Source organism: Salminus brasiliensis, chromosome 2 (genome assembly GCF_030463535.1).
Source record: "Salminus brasiliensis chromosome 2, fSalBra1.hap2, whole genome shotgun sequence".
Taxonomy (NCBI): domain Eukaryota; kingdom Metazoa; phylum Chordata; class Actinopteri; order Characiformes; family Bryconidae; genus Salminus; species Salminus brasiliensis.
The window spans coordinates 29652506-29671133 of NC_132879.1; the positions used below are offsets into that span (position 1 = coordinate 29652506).

Here is an 18628-nt window from a genome sequence, read left to right on the forward strand (position 1 = left end):
CTCATACAGTACATACACATATAAAGATGACTAACACATTAACTGTAATTTTTTACTGCCCTTACCCTTGACTAAATGAAATACCCTGGCATTATTTGACCTAATCTGTGTTTTTTTTTTCTTTCTTCTGCATGTGTGAATTGAATTGAATTAAATTGAAGCCACTTTTTTATTTATCCCTCTGGGATTCATGCTGGGCAACATCACAAAAAACAATATATAATCTTAATGTCCAAGAAATGCAGATGCTCATTGAGTAGTCGTATAGCCTCAGGTAGCATCTAGTTGATTATCCCAGACATGTTTTGACACATTTTACTTGTACTTAGTAAGAAAAAGACTATAGAACTCACTTCTATTGCAAATTACTGTCTGTTTTAACTGAATGTATACACCAGATGCAGCAGATTAGGTTAAAAAATGGTGCAGTAATTCTTTAGCAAGAACTATTACAGATTAGTTTAGCTTCCCTGTAAAAACACACTACAACATGTGATGCTGATATGGTCCAGTGGCTGGCCATATGCTCATAACTCAGCTCCCCGTAGTCATCAAGAAAACCGTAAGCACTGTGTGTGTTTACTTTGACATCACGTCATACATTATGTTTTGGCTCTTGGTTTGTTTGAATAAGGATTGCGATTCCAAAGGCATGTATAAAATTGTTTCTCCTGCAGCTGTTTTTCAGAGGTCCACAGCAACCCAGGGCCGAACTACTCCTCCCCCCAAGCCGGAGCGTCTTCATCTGGGGGGGTAGTGTGTGGAGTGAGCCCCCCCATTGCCCAACGCCAAGGCACTGCCCCATCTCTGCACCCACCCTGCCAGAACCCTTATCCCCCTCCACCCCCACTTGGCCTCCTCAGACACAACCACCCCTGCCTGGGGCAACAGCAGAGCCAGTCTCATCAGCACCACCAACAGGTCCCGCAGCCGCACATCAAACCAGAGCACTGCGGTCACTACGCCCCTGGGTGAGAAAGAAAGAGAATGAGGGAGATAATAGACTGCAAAACTGTGGGATTAGAACAAAGGCTGATAAGGGAAAGGAGATGCAAGATAAGAGAAAAAAGAACAGAGAGGCTGTGAAGTGTAAGGCTTTGTGGGAAGTAGTGTTAGGTTATGATAAAGTATGGAATAGATTGGAATGTGCTGTGAATATAGGCTTAGTTTAAGCCTTTAATGCAGAGGATTCAGGAAATCATCAAAGATTTTTCACTTACTTAGTGGAACTTAGTTAATCCAGCAATGGTTGATGAATTTATTATTAATTTTAGTTTAGTCGTTTAGAACTCCCAATAACTTAAAAAGTTAGGACTCCCGCATCACAGAGTTAACAGACGCTCAGACTTACTAGCAATGTGCTAAGTGATGGGGGAGAGGGAGGTCCATTCTATCATCAGGTCATATATGCTCTCTGGTATTCCTGGCCAGGGATGGTGAAACCAGTAAACTCCTGAGAATAGGGTCAATGCTTAGATGGCTGTGCCACTCAGCACCTGCCTTTTTTTATAGTTTATAACAGTAAATTGCACTATGTGTCCTAAACTTGATCAGCGCAGCCCTAATTAAAACCTAATTAAAATTAAAATTTAAAAAAGCCCTAATGAAAATTAAAATTTAAAAAATGGACTATGGACGTCTAGGGATTGTTAGCTACATTAGCTTCTCAGCTCCAGTTTACAAATTAAGAAGCAAACGTGTCTTGCTTGATTGACTGTATTTGGAGGACATGGACATTTTTAAAAATACTGAACCAGTCCTTTAAAGCTGGCATGTTGACCTTTACTTTAAGTCCTTCACATAACTATATACCTTGCATAATAGTTTTTCATACGTACTGAATAATAACCTGTAATATACTGATAATAATCACAGATTTAAGCAAATATAACCATCAACAGGTAAGAAAGAATCAGAGCTCTGGTTGTTTCCTCCTTGCCTTAGAAAAATAGCACGCCAGTGGCATTTTAACTGTCATGACCACACCTCCAAATCTCTGACTAGTTGTCCTGCCTCCTACAACATGCCCCACCTAGTTTAAAAAATGACCTGAACTAAACTTCAACAAATAAAGCTCAGACAAATCTCAGTCAGGGAGCAGAGGGAGTGAGCCATGAGCAATCTGTGAGGAATATGACAAATGGATCTGTACTGATAACCTCTTATGAATTACGCTTTTTGATTGATTTATTGCACTTTTGCAGTCATTAATTGGATTTTGTTTGACATGGAAAAAATGGAAACAGCAGGTAGGGTGTAGTAGAAATATTCTTTGTTAGGTTTTTTCAGGTTATTTCTCTGCAGAATGCACTTCATTGTTAGATTCCCTAGATGTTTTTAACACTCTGCCTTACAACCTCTTTTTATTACAGAACATTACCTGAGTCTCCACCAGACTCTAGCTCAGAGCCATACTCCCCCCAGCAAGTGAATGGTAAGTTCTAAAGAAATAGTAATGTTAAATGGTACATTGCAAATAGAGTATTTTATAGGGAGTCTAATGGCATTACTTTGTGTGGATGTTTATAGCTATGGTAAGACACTGACAAAGCAGGAAGACAGATATAGTCAGATAAATGAAATGAAGTCCAGACCTGCACTGACTACAACACAAAGAACAGTTGTGAACCTAAGCTGAGTGCATAGCTATATACTTCAGCTCAGTGATTCTGAACATATAGATGGACTGAAGGTGACATACAGACAGCACGACTATAATTATATAGATTATCACTATAATAATGTGATAATAAAACAGCTTAAGAGAGGATCAGGAGGACAACAGGCAGAGGAAGTGACGCCAGAAAGAAGTAGATGAAACACAAATACAAGCAGAACCATTTAAAATGGAACTGGCAGCACACTGTGTGTTCCAGTATTTTTAAAGCAAAACATTACGAATCTTTACATTAAAAATATATAAATTGTAACTGTTTATAAGTGGACTTTATATCAAATATTAAACAGAGATTGTTTGATATATATAAATGTTGTGCAATATAACTGTTACATCCCACTAAGTCAAACACATTTGCTGCTCCCTGCACACCTGTGTTGGTCTTTCCCATCAAGGAGAAAGGTGTGGAATATTCTAATCTGATTGGCAGGAATCCAAACGCTTAATAATGGACACACCATTAGCCATGCCTAGGGAAACTTAACTTTGTAATACTTCAGTTTTTTAATATGAGTTTGACATTTGACTTTAGAGCATAAGTAAAATATTAATTGTAATAATCATATCATATACACAGTCATATCAATATTATGACCACCCCTGGTTTGGAATGACCCATTTTATCAGCTTCACTTTGCAAGTCTAATTTTTCAGATTGTAATTTGTTAGAACCTCATAGGACCATCACAGAGCAGGTAAATATTATTTGGGTGGTAGGTCATTCTTGGCACTGCACTGATACTTACATAGTGGTGGTGTGATTTTGTGTGTTGCGCTGATAGTGGATCAGACACAGCAGTTTAAACACCTCACCATCATCGCTGGACTGAGAACAGGCCACCCACCTGAATTATCCACCTAACAGTGTCCTGTGGGCAGCATCCTGTGACCACTGCTGAAAGGCTAGAAAATGACCAACACAAATGGTACAGCAGCAGGCAAGCATCTACAAGGTGGACCAAGTAGATAGGGGTGTCTACCACAGTGGTCAGTGAGGGGATACAGTGTTTTAAAAACTTCAGCAGCACTGCTGTGTCTGATCCACTCTTACCAGTTCAGCACACTACAACACACAGTGCCACCATGTCAGTGTCACTGCAGTGCTGAGAATGACCCACCACCCAAATAATACCTGCTCTGGGGTGGTCCAGTGGGGTCCTGACTTTTGAGGAACAGGGTGAAAGGAGGCTAAAAAAACAGATGACAACAAAGCCAGTACACCTACAACAATTCTGATATGGCTGTGTATTGAGTATAAGAGAATGTGTGTTTTTAGATCTGCACATATATCATCTGTTTCTCTTGTCCAGACACGCACATGCTCAGGGCCATGACGCCTGAGAACATGTGTCATATGACCACCCCGCCCCCCATGCCCCCTCATGGCCACTATCCCAGCATGCACCGGGACATGTACCTGAAACCAGAGCCCATGATTTCACAGTATCCTATTGGCCCAGCGAGCACTGGAGGTGGAGATATGCAACAGAGTCAGATGCTGCATCAGCTGCTACAACATCCACAAGGACAAGAGTGAGAGATAAAGAGAAAGAGACAGTCAAATACATATAAAATGGAAAACTAGACAAGAGAACCCAGAAATGACACCCAGAACTAATTCTTTCCCTGCTTTTTGTGTATGTATGTTTGTGTGTAGCAGCATTCCTGTTCACCAAGCAAAGAAGAGAAAGCACTCAGATTCTCCTAACAACACTCTTAATGCGCAGATACTTAGCGGCATTATCAAACAAGAACCAGGTACACACACTCATTAACAGAACCACATAGACATGTGAAACCAGTCTACAAATAGAGAGTTCCAGCATGTCCAGTCACACCAGTAGTATTGGAAGAGGAAGTTCCACAGTTCTTTAAGGGCAAACTGAATGACCCCATAGCACAGAAATATCTTGTGGGTGTAAAGTTCACTCTCAACACCTTACTACACAAAAAAAACTTCAAAATGATGTAATGTGTGTTGCTAAACCCTTGATAAATGTTACTGAACAGTGTTAAACAACTTGTGTTGTCTTTCATTTGTGTTTTGAAGGTTTGATGCAGGATGCTGAAAACTCATATTTGGACCCAAACTATCAGTGCATAAAATGGCAGCCGCACCAACAGAACAAATGGACTCAGCTATACGACGCCAATGGCAAAGAACTGTGCGTGATATCTCTGCTTCTCTTAGAAAGAATGTGGCACTGTGACCTCCTACATGCTTTTGGAGTTAGATGTATTTATACATGTTGAAATAGAGAGATGGGAAGGAAGAAAGAAAGAAAAAAAGAAAGTGCATATGTGCGTAATGGGTTTATATTAGATGGATGGATTTAATGGGGTGTAGGGAGGTATCGGGGCAAGAACTAAAAGAGAGAATAAGGGAGAGAGAGAGAGAGGAGAAGGAGACGATGGAGGGGTCTGAGAATTCCAATGAGGTGAGCTGTGCGTAGGAGTGAGAGTAAGAGTAGTTTCGACTGACTAGAGAAAGGACAGAGAGAGAGAAATAAAATGGGTGGAGGGAAGGTTTTAAAGGTTTACGTTTACCAACATTTCACATGACGGCTAAATAAAAAAACTCTCTCTTCTTTTCATACTCTCTCTCTCTCTCCCTCTCTCTCTATTTGTCTCTCCAGTCCGATGCCAACTTACAGAGTGGATGCGGACAAAGGTTTTAATTTCTCTCTGGCCGACGATGCATTTGTGTGTCAGAAAAAGAACCACTTCCAGGTCACTGTGTACATCGGCATGCTGGGAGATCCAAAATATGTGAAGACCAGTGAGGGGCTGCAGCCAATAGACTGCTTCTATCTAAAACTTAATGGAGTCAAGGTGAGAAGTGATTTTGTAAAAATTGGTAGTCAGTTGAGTTATGTATCAAATTACTGCACTGATGTAACATTTGGTTAGTTATACTTTAATGAAGGATAGATAAACTAAATGTTGGATGGTAACTGTAAAAATGTTGAAAGTGTGCTTTTAAAGTGGTGGCACACTCAGATGCATGAAATCACAATATGTTTATTTGTTGCACTGTATGTTAAGTTGGTTTTACATAGATAATATTATTATACAAAATTATATTAATAAATAAAGGGTGAATTACCTGTCCTGTTTGTTAACTTGTTAGCCCAGACAAAAATAACCTGTAAAATATTCTGACTGCACAGTTGGAAGCAATGAACCAGACCATTAATGTGGAACAGTCCCAGTCTGACCGCAGCAAGAGACCTTTTAAACCTGTATTGTAAGTTTCCAATCCCATATTACCACTGGCTGATTACAAATTATCTGGGAATTTCCAGAATGTACTAGAGAAAATGTTGAAGATATGACATGGTCACTGCCATGTATCAAAGCCTTTCTGACAACTGACTAAGAGTGGAATACCTGAAGAATGATTTCATCATTTGGGTTTGTTGTAGGGTGACTCTGCCCCCAGAACAGGTTACCAAGGTAACAGTGGGTCGACTTCACTTCAGTGAGACCACAGCCAATAATATGAGGAAGAAAGGCAAGCCGAACCCTGACCAGAGGTAAGAAGCACAAGATTACAAGCACAGGCATGGCATCAGTTGACCAGAGAAGGGGCCCAACACATTGTGTGAACATTACATGATGAATGTGTGTATTAAAATTCACAGCCTCGGAGAACAGCAGATCACCAAACAAAGCGTATAGAGTATTACACTGTACAAAGCATTAATGAAAACAGGCCTAAATTCTGAGGAAATGTGTGTGTGTGTGTGTGTAGGTACTTCATGCTGGTGGTGGCTCTCCAGGCTCAGTCCCACAGTCAGAGTTACACAGTGGCAGCGCAGGTGTCTGAGAGGATCATCGTCAGGGTAACCGCTGTCAGTCTGGCTGTGTCTGTCTGACCAACCTCCTCCAATCACTGCCTGTCTTTGTGTATTTTGTGTATCAAACCAATCCTTTGACCTTGACCAATCACCTTCACTCTGTTTTCATTTATGTATTATCTTTTTTTTTACCTGTTTGTCTATCTCTTATACGTTAAAAGAATTAGATACATGGAATGATGATGGATAGATTTGTAATGATGGATTTCTTGAATATAAATATTTTCTCAAGCATATCATGCATTGTAGTGTAATAGTGCTGCTGTAATATTTACCTGTGAATAACAGTATTTAAAGATTTTAGTTTATGACTCTCTCTCTGTTTTTTTTCTGCCCCCCACCCCATCTCTCCTTCTGTCACCATTTTTCCCTTTCGATCCTAGGCATCTAACCCAGGTCAGTTTGAGAGTGATAGTGAGGTGTTGTGGCAGAGGGGTCAGCTGCCGGACTCTGTCTACCACCACGGCCGAGTGGGCATTAACACTGACCGTCCTGATGAGGCATTAGTAGTCCACGGCAATGTAAAGGTCATGGGTTCCCTTGTACATCCCTCTGACATCCGTGCCAAAGAGAATGTGAAAGAGGTGCGTCTACATGTGCTCATGAACCTGCCAGGGTTCTGTTTAATAATGTTCTCAGGCACATTTAATATATAATGCTTCACTACCATCACCAGATCAACTGAAGTGTCTTTCTGTAGGTGGACACCACGGATAACCTGAAGCGGATCTCTCAAATGCGACTGGTGCATTACCAGTACAAGCCGGAATTTGCTGCCACTGTGGGCATAGAAAACACTGCGGAGACTGGTAACCACCTCCACCTCAATAATGTTTTTTTTTACCAACCTAAAAATATGTAGTGATATATGACATCTATATTTGGAGCAGTTGAGTTATAAAATGTTCAGTGGATGGTGGGTTCAAACATGGAGGTTGGATGCACAAGGAAAATAACTCTCTTAATTTGTTGTGACTTTTGTCATTTGTTTATGTAAAACAAAGTATCAGGTATTTGTAATACTGCAAAAATTTACTTGAGAGCTATGTACCTTGTGTCTGGGGCATGTGTTTATGGTATCTTGTTCCAGTTACACAGCTGAATATTTCTGCCCTTTTTGTATGTGTTTGCTCATGCCTGTATCAGGAGTGATAGCCCAAGAGGTTCAGAAGATTCTTCCAGAAGCTGTAAAAGAAGGGGGAGATGTAGTTTGTGCCAATGGAGAGACCATCCCAAATTTACTGGTGGTAAACAAGGTATGCATTCCCACATTTACACATACACATATGTATAGACATATTCTACATAATGTATTATGTAGTATTAATATAATGTACATAGCAGGGCTGTCAAACGATTAAAACATTTACTTGTAATTAATCATAATTAATTAGTTGCTTTTTTTTTCAAATCTGTGTAAATGTTAAAGAAACTGCACACAGGTTTGGTTTTGTCAAGTAAGCCTTTTAACAGACCTTTCTCCATCACTCACTTACTCCTCCACTCTTAATGAGAGATGGCGCACATGGTCAAGTCTCAAAATGAACTACGGATGACTAGCAGGGCCAAATAGAATTTGCGTTAATGGCATTTTTTTATGTTGAAATAAGATCGCATTAATGCGTTATTGTTGCATTAACTTCAACAGCCACTAGTATAAATTACTTAGTTATAACATTTTTATCTTTATTTAGAGAGAGAACTGAATTATCATCAATTGACAATAAGTGTTATGATTTAACTTCATTTCAGGAGCTGGTCCACGCCCCAAACTCCTTCCACTCATCCCTTTATAAATCCTCATTTTTTTACTCCATCATCACGTCAAACAGTTTCCTGTCTCCTTCCTTCTTCAGCCCTTTTTCACCTCTCACTGGGGTACTTTGGCTTCATGCTTCCACCTAGAAGTCCCCAGCCCAAGAAGTCCTCTGAGTTTGCCCCCATTCCAGTCTTCAAGGGCGTGGGAGAACAAATAGTAGATAGTAGTAGAACAGCAGAGCCTCATACCCTGCGCATACATACATTTAAACTATTTTACCTGTTTTTCTCTATTCTTTTCCACTCTCTTGTCTAATGTTTTATTTAATTATTTCATCTTTGATTCTTTTGAACAGACATATTGTAAATAGTCTGTGTACATGCCTATACATGTTATACATGTTATACACGTGCACTCACCAAGACAAACTCCTCATATGTGTAACATACTACAAACTAAAGTGATCCAGATTTCTAATGGCAATTAATGATCTGCCTGACCAGTCCTAATCAGTCAATAAGGCCTAATAAGTTAGGTACAGTTTTGCACATGCCATATATAATTATAATAATAATAATAATAAGACGAAAAAGCTAATCAAAGTTCATTGTAAAATTGGTTTAGCATTGGAGGTTTGCTGCAGGATTTGTGTTAACTTCTTTCCATATCAGAAACCAAAATGTAATTAGGCCCACACCATTGCATTTTATTGAATGTATATGAAACATTTTACCAAATATTAGTCAGTTTTGCACAGAATTACAGGTGTGTATGCATTTGTCTGTGTTTGTTTTATAGGAGCGTATCTTTATGGAGAATGTGGGAGCAGTTAAAGAACTGTGTAAACTGACTGATAATCTGGAGACTCGTATTGATGAGCTTGAACGCTGGAGCCGCAAACTTGCTAAACTACGGCGCTTTGACAGCATGAAAAGCACTGTCAGTGGGGGCACAGTCAGGTGTGCAAGCACACTCACAGAAAACCCTTGGCATTCACATTTACTGGTGTTGAATTTTATCCAAGAAATATATCTGTATTTTTCCGTTTGCTTTTTTCATCATAATATATTGGTTGCGTCAGAATAAACATTTTTACATGATGTAATATAACTACCCTGGGTTGTCTAGTTGGGAGTCCTTTTTGAGTGGTCTACAATAAGCCTTAATTTCAGTTATTCAGTGTATGTTTTTTTTGCTGTGTAGCTGTATAGATGTGATTTGACTTACCTACTACCCTAGAAATTTGTAATTTTTGGTAGCAAAGGATCCCAAGGCCTCATTAACAGACCTTCTGGCATCAATAGTTGTATTCTTTTGTAATTGCAGCCAGTCAGGAAGTCATTTTAGCAGAACAGGAAGTGGCCCACATAGGAAGAAACCGGTCAAGTCAGGAAGTAAGGTATGACCATATTGTACTACATCTTTACTGCAAAAGGTAACAGTATTCTATCTACCCTGAAGATTAAATGAGAAGTGCATCGGGGATGATTGGATACAATAGAGTGGAATTCATTTGGTTGGATTAGTACTTTACAATATCAAAATGTCTGGAAAGCAGTTAAAAGTGTAATAGTGGCATGTGTCAAAGCAGTTAATTTAGCAGCATTTGCTTGAAGTGGCATTCTTTATGCTATCAAACAGTCAAGGACCAGGATGTCAAAGCTGACCAACATTGTGATGTATCAGCTGGATCATCTCAGAAACAGACAGACAGACACTGACTTAATAAAATTATACAGGAGAGTAGTTTAAAGCTGTTTGGGATGTGTTTACAGACTTTGATTCCTGAACAAAGCTGCTTGAGTCACAAGTTCCTGCAGGGCACCATTCTTGCCCTTGTCATCATCATGGCCTTCAGGTGAGAGGGGAGAATCACTTCTAAGCTGATGAATGATGCTGTATCCTAAACATGTTAAGAAATTGAGCACTTATTGTCCTAAGTGTTGTTTCCTCTTTGTCTTTATCTAGTGTCATCTCAATGTCAATACTGTATGTGCTAAACATGCATCAACATGGAAATGTAGCTGAGGTTGATGGGTATGTACACACTAGATCTCCAGATCAGTCTCATAGATCATTAAACAAGCTGAATCATCTTCAATTGGATGTAGAAAACAAGATCTCTGGATCTACAGGATTTATTTTTTCTCACTGTGTGACTCTACATGGTACTTTTAAAGTAATTTGCAATGATCTATAATTTATTTTCCACCAATATCTTTTATTAATGAAAGAAATGGAAGCGATGTGGCAGGTCAACTGGAAAGATTGTTGTGTCAGTGAAATATCTTCAAGACAGGCTGCTGTTGTACCTTGACTCCAAAGCACACAACATATTACTAAAGCCCTGATTCTAACTACTGAATATGGACACAAAATCTTACCGTAATAAAGTTGCAATAGAGTTTGTAATTCGCTTTGCCCTTTCCAAGTTGGGGGAAGCTTTGATATTGCTTGCTTGGTGGTCCTCTGGTTGGCAGCAACAAAATACCAACCATAGGTACTAAATAAATAAACTGTAAGACAATTACACAGGTAGGAGAATGTAGTGTTAGAGAAGTCTTGCTCAAAAACACTTTGCTTGGCCAGCCAGGGAATTTAACCCTGGTCTACCATGGTGGTACCAATATTGTTACCTACTATGCTACACCAACCTAGACTCATTGCTCCCTTATGTAGTAGTGTGTCATTATGTAAAAGTGCTTCAGTGAGACAGCCTTATTGATGTCCATCACTGGTCAGTCCTGTCAAGAAATTATTTGTGTTTCATTCCTATTTTGATCTGGCTTATGACCATGGAGTTTGGTCTTGAATTATGGTTTTGACTCGATCTTTAAGACATGCATACTTAATTTACCAATTCCTTTAAACGTTTCTCTAAAGAAAAGATTTTCCTGTCCGATCTTGATTGAACTGTTTTTATTAGTTTTTTGTTCTTTCTTGTTCTCTCAGCCGTTCTCTCTGTGATTTATTTGTAGCTCTTTGTCCTCCTGTGTTCTCTACATCTCCTGGATGCCTTTCCTCACTGCCACTGTCACTTTCTGTCCATCTGTGTGTCCATGGTATGCTCTGTGTTATTCCTTCCTATTCTTTCATATTTCTGTCTTCATTCCTCCCTCCATTTCCAATATAGTAGTGCATATTCTTGCACTCACTTGTTTTGAATTTTCTCAGAAAAGCCATCATGGGTAAATTAATTTTTAAAGGTGCTGAACAAAATAAAACTTCCTTGAGTTTGTTTGCCAAGAAACTGCACATGTTTTCTCAGAAGTAGTCTGAGGAGGAGTGTAATGCAGTGGTATTGGGGAATCTAGACAGTCTGCAACAGTCCCATATACTCATCTGAATCAGAATATTTCATGCACAACATGAATTTACCTTCCCTCTCTGGTCCAGGTCTCGCTCAGCTTTAGGCTCATCTCGCAAGGCTGTTTATTCATCCCCCAGAGAAACCATGTCTACGCTCTCTTCAGGTGCTAAAATATTTTGTGAATACAATACAAAGCGATATAATCACATGTCATTTAAATTAACATATGTAAACTGTTTAGGCCCTGTTTTATAATCTGTAACTGTCTCTTATACCCACAGACTCCACTTCTCCGACTTTGCCTAATCACCCAGCTTGCTGCCCACCAACAACTGCCACTACCAACCAGTCAGCTATTGCCGGCTTGCTGCCAAGCACAAACCAATCTACGTCAGGTATGCCAGGTAAGGAACTCATGCTTTCTAAACACGTTAACACATTGATCATTCTTGGATGCCCAACACCCTGTCACCCGTCTTTGATTTGTTCCCCCATTGAATCGCTGTCGGTAGGTATTTACCACAGCTGACTGGGAGAATGCCACAAGAACACCACTGGGAGATCCATAATTTGTCAAAGTTGCTCATGTCTTGATACCTGACTGTTTCTCCTGCATCCAACATGTGGACTGAGGGAACTGACTTTTCAGTTACTGTCTAACATGTATCCTAGACCTTGGCATGTACCACTGTAATGGGATAATCAACACTCCCTTTGTCTGTCCATGAGTGACCTTAATGTTTTGACTCATCTGTGTATATATAAAATGGAATAAGTAAATGAGAGATTGATGTTGAACCTACAGCTGAGCGCTGCACTCTGTGGAAGTGTAGTGCTGCATTCATCATGCCTGTGGCCTGCATTTGTTCTCCAGTTTATACTCAGCTGCTTGTGTCATGAAGAACCACATTGAGGCTTTCACCCCTCAGTCTTCTTTGATTACATGGCGTCTGTATAATTAGCTCAGCTACAAAAAGTGCTTCTTTCAAATATATATAATGGATTCTTACAAGATTACATAGTATGAGATTGAATAATTCATTTCTCTCTGGGCCTTTCTCACTCTTTCTCTTAGACATTAGTCCTGCTCCCACCCTTGCTAGTATAAACAAGAAGGCAAAGTCTAGGGTGCTGGATAAGGACAGCAGGAGTAGGAACCGGCTCAGTCACACTTCGGCCCCTCTCTTCCTCAACAAGGCCAAGAAACCCCCTCAGCCACCTGACATGGACACCAGCAACCGCCTGCCTGGGGGTCAGCAGCCCATGCCTCGAAGACAACGCAGCACAGACACAGAGGGTATACTCTTTGATTTATGGTCATGAATACACACACATATAGTTGTGGACAAACATTTACATATACTTATCATGGGCATGAATGGCAGATTTTTTTTAACTGTTTATTTTCTGGGGCAGAATGAGTTACAACATATGTCTTTAATAGAAAAAAAGTAGTAACATGAAGCTTTTGGAATGGTGTTCCCAAAGTCCTGACCTTATCGGAAATGGGGGCTGTGCTAAAAAGTCTGATATGTGCCAGGAACCCTACCAATTCTGCCAAGAAGAGTGGAAAAGTATGTCGTATGTACTTGCTCTGTTTCAGAAAAAAACGTCCTATATTGCCATGACATTCATGTCCGTGATGAGTAAATGTACTTCCGTCAAACAAAAAATACATCTAAACCTTGTATGAAGGTTCCTGTTTAAAATGCACAAATGCATGTAAAATGTTTTAGTGCTTTCAAACTATGTTTTTTCACAATTAGGAAGAAATATCCGGCCCTCTTTAAGTGAACTCTACATTCTTGAGTCTAATCAGAAGTTGAGAACATTAAACTGTGCCTCATCAGACAGTTGCAGGTAGGTCTGTGTGTGTCTCTCTGAGACACATCAGTTTGATCAATCTTTACTCTGAAAAAAATCAATTGCTGTGTAGGAAATATTTTCAGTATCTAACTCATTCCTAAATATGAATTACCCTTAGAGCCCCGCTAGATTGCTAGTGCCTTTGGTGCACTATGTTCACAAAAAAGTCAGTCATTTGTTATAGAGAGATTTGGTCAAATATACTCTTAAGACTTTTTTCAATTGGGTAATTGCCCGTTTCCATTGGTTTGCAGTTTACTGGAATTAGCAAACGAAATCCTGTGTTTCCCTTCGTCAGCATTGCTGTGGATCCAACAGCTAATGGGAAGGACACAGCAGTATTTCCTTGTTTTCTTATCCTGCTGAAATTTCTGCAACTTTTAGCGCCCCCCCCCATAGGTGATTATAAAAATGACCAATAAAGACTATTTTCACACATTTGCATTATTACCTGGTAAAAGAATGTTTAATGCACATCAAGGAAGACAAATTCTCCCAACAACAGCATGAGGCTCTAAGGGTTAACAAAAGATTAGCTGCAGTCTATGATCTTTTATTTATTTATTTATTTTCTACTTACTTACATAAAATAACATACTTCTACTTAGTTAATGTTGCTCTATATTATCTCTGTTTGTAGCTACACAATATTTCTGCACAGAAGTGAAAATTCATCCATGTCTCACATCACTCTACACATGAGGTGAGTGCACTCTGATGTGTCAGTGCGGTATGTTGTGACATTATGTTGAAGACCATCTCACTCACAGGAGATCCCATTCTTTTAGATCCTCTGAAGTGGTGTGGGTGTGGCGGTGTAGAGTCACAAGGGGGCGCTCATGTCTAAACCACACAGTTTCAGAGTCGGAATTCTCTGACCAGAAGATTGCCTTCACAAAGGTAACACATTCATGATCTGTAAATATCACCTGTGTTATGTCATATTAAATAGATCATAATCAATCAAAATATCATCATCTGCTCTTATCTTATTCAAATGCCTCTCCTTCAGGGTAACACTCACTTGTGGTCAGTTCCAGTGACATCTTTCCAAGATATCGCCTACCATTTCCGGGTTTCCCTGTCTGTGAGTACACTATAATACTTGACCTTTAAAAATCAGATCACGTTGTGTACTTCTGTATGATTATTCTGCTCACCCACCCCTCCCACTTTTGCAGGGTGAGGTTGGCTGCTCTGGTGAAAAGGAGAAGCAGGACTCTGATTACTATGTACTTGTTCAAAGCAAGTGTGCTTGAGGGAAAGTGTCTAAAGGAGCAGCTTCTCTTTCTCCCAATCACCCTGTGTAGTGTGCAGGCTTCTTGTAATTTTGCCAGACTGAAATTAGCCAGAATGGTGAATAATAATGTATGTTTGTGTGTGTGTGTGTGTGTGTGTGTGAGAGAGAGAGTGAGTATGAGAGAGAGAGAATGTAAGAAATCCCAGTGTTAAAACAAGCACAGCTTTTTGCCTGTAAGAGAATCTAATGGAACGTTACAGACCTTAAGGAGATATCAGACTCTATGACAGCTCCTACAACCTCCTCAGAATGTCCCAGACCCAGTCTGTTCAGGTTTTTAGTTTATCTGGTTTATTCTGCCTGGCCACAATGTTGACATAGATCCCTGTATGATGTGTGTGTGTGTGTGTGTGTGTGTGTGTTTATTAGGCACTTAGGGACATTTTCTGCTCTCATCTCCCTACTCATGTGTTTATTATGAATATCTGACGCTTTGTGGCACTTCTGTTAGCACAGATCTCAGTTATACTGGCATGGTACAACATGGTGTTGTAGTGACACAAACGTAGTGACACTTCAACCTAACTGGAGGACGTTTTTGTAAGGTCAGAGTTTCTAAACATTGTTTACCGCTGTACCCGTTGTGCTCAGTATGTTTTTAGCAGTAAAATGAATGACTGATATCTGGTGCGCTGGGACACTGTCAGACTCTCACATCTGGAAGTGAAGAGTCATCTACCTGCTTACGCATTTACTGGAAAGTAAACTTAATTGAACTAACAACTGTAAACAGTCATTTAATGACCTGAACTGCAGCATAATGGAGATATTACACGTTTTTTTAAATGTTGTTAATTATTATTAATATTATTAAAGTAGGCCTGAGCCACTGAAGCCATAGTATTATAGCATCTCAAAAAACAACCACTGGACCTTAATTAAAATCACTGGATTTAAGAAACTGGAAGACATTGCAGGAATACACTGGAAGGAGGTTTAGTAACACTCGAAGTCTTAACACTGACAGTTTCAGAAACACTGGATTATAATGCCATATTAAAAGTGCTTTAATGATGACAGTTTCTTCTTTGTTAAAAGAATGAAAATGAACTTCATGGTTTAACAGATTATTTTCTCTACTTAAATGTACATACTGTTGTCTTTATCATATTTGTTAAATTCCTCTCCAGGTATCAGTGTGAATTATGTACCTACAGTCATCCCTGTTTCTTTTCTTCTTCTTTGTTTTTTTTTTGTCTGAAAAACTTATTCATGACTTTTTATTTGATCCATTAGTCCATTAGTCTTAAGTTTTCCAGGGGAAAAATCATTTATCACTGAAACATTTCTGAAGTGCAGCACAATGTTTATCTGGAAGGCAGTACTTTACTGTCGGGTTTGTACTCTTTTTACATGTATACTGTGCACAATAATGTAAAAATAACACAATTTATACAGGTTTAAGATGCAATATTTCAAAGCAATAAAATAAGCCATAGGAGGCTGTGGAATGAGGAGGAGCATGCAGTAAGTTGGGTGATTATATTAGGCTAAAATGAAATCAAAAGTATGATTATCTGAGGCCTGCTGTGATTAATCTATGATTAATCGTGCACTAGACCAGCAGCATGTTTGCAAGTGTCACCGATGAAGCTTGCTCATTTTAGGGTAGCAGATGATCTGAAAATGAAAGTAGATCAAATGAAATGTAAGAAAAGTGTAGATTATTTAGTTTCTCCTGTTTTTAAGAAGCAGCCGCCTGCATTGTTCAGTGGGTCTGGCTGGATAATGTAATGGGGCAGCTCCACACTATGCACTGTAAATAATATATTTCTAACAGCTTCTCGTGTACACCGAACTGCTTTATAAAGCTCCGGGGCAGTGTGATTTTATTGTATTTTATTTTTGTTTTTTCATGTTTTTGTAGTAATCAATATTCATTACATCACTTACTCTTCCTTTTTTATACCTTACTCTTCATTAAGTATGATCACACTGGATTGGTGTGTTTGTATAATTAACACAAATCTCATTTATTCAAACCTGTGTTCTTCGTAATATTTGCTATTTCATTATTAGATAATGAAAATGACACAAAAATCAGTTTCTTATGTTTGTTTCTCATCTCATTTTTAAAATCTCTGCAGTTTAAAGCCCAGTGTGCACTAAAGTATAAAACAGCATACTTAATCATGTCTTACCCATGTTCACACAGACCTTTGAAAATGTCCGTCATTTTGTTTTGTTTCCCTTTTCGTGACCAATATAATTATTTGTGTTCATATCATGGAAGTGTACTGATCTTTTAATATGAATGCATGCCAATATGATGATTAAATTAAACATTTTTGAAGGCTGTCTGTCTGTTTCTGCATTTACATTGTTTCTAACAATAAAATAATATTCACATAAATGGATAAATGAGTTCTGTGAGGCTTACCTTAAGTAATCCATAGAGCTTCCTGAACTGGCAGAAAGTAGAGGTACTTGAATGTCTGTACTCTTCTTTAAGTGGGCTGTGGTCTGTCTATGAGGGTGTGTTTAGAGACTGAGCCATATTGGGTCCATTTCCTAAACTAAATCATTTTCTTTTTGGGCCGTGTCATCAAATGAAAATGTGGGAGGAGGCTGTGAGAAAGGGAGGTGAACACTGAGGCTGGAGTTAATTTGGATTCTGCTTTGAGATAGAAGGCTGGACCTCCATCAGATAAGAACTACGTACTGAAATTTACTGGACACTTTGAGTCCTTATACTGAAGCTACACTGTAAAAAATAATAAATTCACTAAGGATAAAATAAAAAAGAAACACATTTATTATTGTTTCAAGTGTCTGACTTACTGTACAGCTACCTAACGAGTGGTTCAGAATGGGCTGCTTTTTGAACAAGGTAAGTAGAAACAATCAGAACATCCCTAAGAGTTGCAAAGAGAGTCGGTATCTGGCAAGGTCTCAGACCTGAGGCCTAGGGGGGACGAATCAATGGCCAGGTGAGGCTGTACAGAAATAGACAAGAGTTTAAGGTATTAAGATGAAGAAACGGCTGTTCAGGGGAGCTGTGGAGGTAAAGATGAGGTCTCATAGGACCAGGAAAACTCCAAGTAGAGAACTGCTTGTATGCTGGCGAGACAGGCCACAATTTGGAGGGAGTTTGTCTAATGTATTCCATCATCAGTGTCTGCTAGGAGATTTTGCAAGACTACTAGTAAGAGGAATAGGGTGTTTGAAAACCTTCTGATCTGTGTAGCAGTGGCATGTGCTCTGACAAAAAAATCACTGGTGTCTGCAGTAAGTGCCTTGCAAAAGTGTCCTGGACCAAAGCATTATGGGCATAGGTCATGACCATTGTAATGCTTGAGGGTGTTGGGACATTGCATGCAACTACCCTGTGGAAATATTGTTTCAGAGCCAGAGTCCTTACAAGTCCTGTAGAAGAACCCTAGCAGTAGGCACTGGATTCCTGAGGCTGAGCAGCTGTGGAAGCGAGAACAGCAGGTTCTGTTACTAGGCACCAACATAGTGGAATAGTAATGGGTGTTGGTTCAGTAAATCCAAGAAGAACCAACCAATAACAGTTTGAGGGGTTAGAATAACTGAAGCTCTGAGGTCTTGGGCTGACTGTAAGTCTGAAAGCAAGAAGAGAAGGAAGTCTGTCATGTGTAGGCAGATATAGCCTGCAGTAGCCTGCACTCATAGTGGCTTTCCTATGCTGGCTTAGCAGGGATGATCCTGTGTGTCAGCAGGTATGAAACCTACCTGTTATTCCTATCTAATTCATCTATTTCAGTTATTAGAAAATATAGGTTAGCCCTCTTCACTAACAGGGAGTGCTCATTGTATTCAGTCTATGGATTAAAGACTAGTATACTCATGTGATTCTCACTATTATTCAGACATTACATTTTGACGCTACGTT

At 39.4% G+C, this 18628-nt stretch overlaps 1 protein-coding gene across 8 annotated transcripts in view; it reads left to right on the top strand.

Annotated features, from left to right (window-relative positions):
- myrf (myelin regulatory factor) overlaps positions 1 to 17068 on the top strand; it is a 33514-nt gene extending 16446 nt beyond the window's left edge. The window contains exons 3-28 of one of the 8 annotated variants that reach the window (XM_072672347.1): positions 678 to 971; positions 2373 to 2434; positions 3988 to 4210; positions 4335 to 4435; positions 4728 to 4842; positions 5314 to 5509; positions 5848 to 5924; positions 6103 to 6213; positions 6432 to 6531; positions 6921 to 6997; positions 7049 to 7121; positions 7238 to 7346; positions 7684 to 7793; positions 9095 to 9255; positions 9623 to 9695; positions 10072 to 10154; positions 10265 to 10333; positions 11275 to 11358; positions 11693 to 11769; positions 11888 to 12010; positions 12682 to 12903; positions 13373 to 13466; positions 14113 to 14175; positions 14261 to 14372; positions 14485 to 14559; positions 14654 to 17068. In XM_072672347.1, the coding sequence (XP_072528448.1) occupies positions 678 to 971; positions 2373 to 2434; positions 3988 to 4210; positions 4335 to 4435; positions 4728 to 4842; positions 5314 to 5509; positions 5848 to 5924; positions 6103 to 6213; positions 6432 to 6531; positions 6921 to 6997; positions 7049 to 7121; positions 7238 to 7346; positions 7684 to 7793; positions 9095 to 9255; positions 9623 to 9695; positions 10072 to 10154; positions 10265 to 10333; positions 11275 to 11358; positions 11693 to 11769; positions 11888 to 12010; positions 12682 to 12903; positions 13373 to 13466; positions 14113 to 14175; positions 14261 to 14372; positions 14485 to 14559; positions 14654 to 14731 (2962 nt within the window). In that variant the 3' untranslated portion in view covers positions 14732 to 17068. Of the gene's footprint in view, positions 1 to 677; positions 972 to 2099; positions 2250 to 2372; positions 2435 to 3987; positions 4211 to 4334; positions 4436 to 4727; positions 4843 to 5313; positions 5510 to 5847; positions 5925 to 6102; positions 6214 to 6431; positions 6532 to 6920; positions 7122 to 7237; positions 7347 to 7683; positions 7794 to 9094; positions 9256 to 9622; positions 9696 to 10071; positions 10155 to 10264; positions 10334 to 11274; positions 11359 to 11692; positions 11770 to 11887; positions 12011 to 12681; positions 12904 to 13372; positions 13467 to 14112; positions 14176 to 14260; positions 14373 to 14484; positions 14560 to 14653 lie in introns of those variants that run through there. The other 7 variants (XM_072672342.1, XM_072672346.1, XM_072672345.1 and 4 more) reach the window with 7 other exon arrangements.
- The last annotated feature ends 1560 nt before the right edge of the window (positions 17069 to 18628 follow it).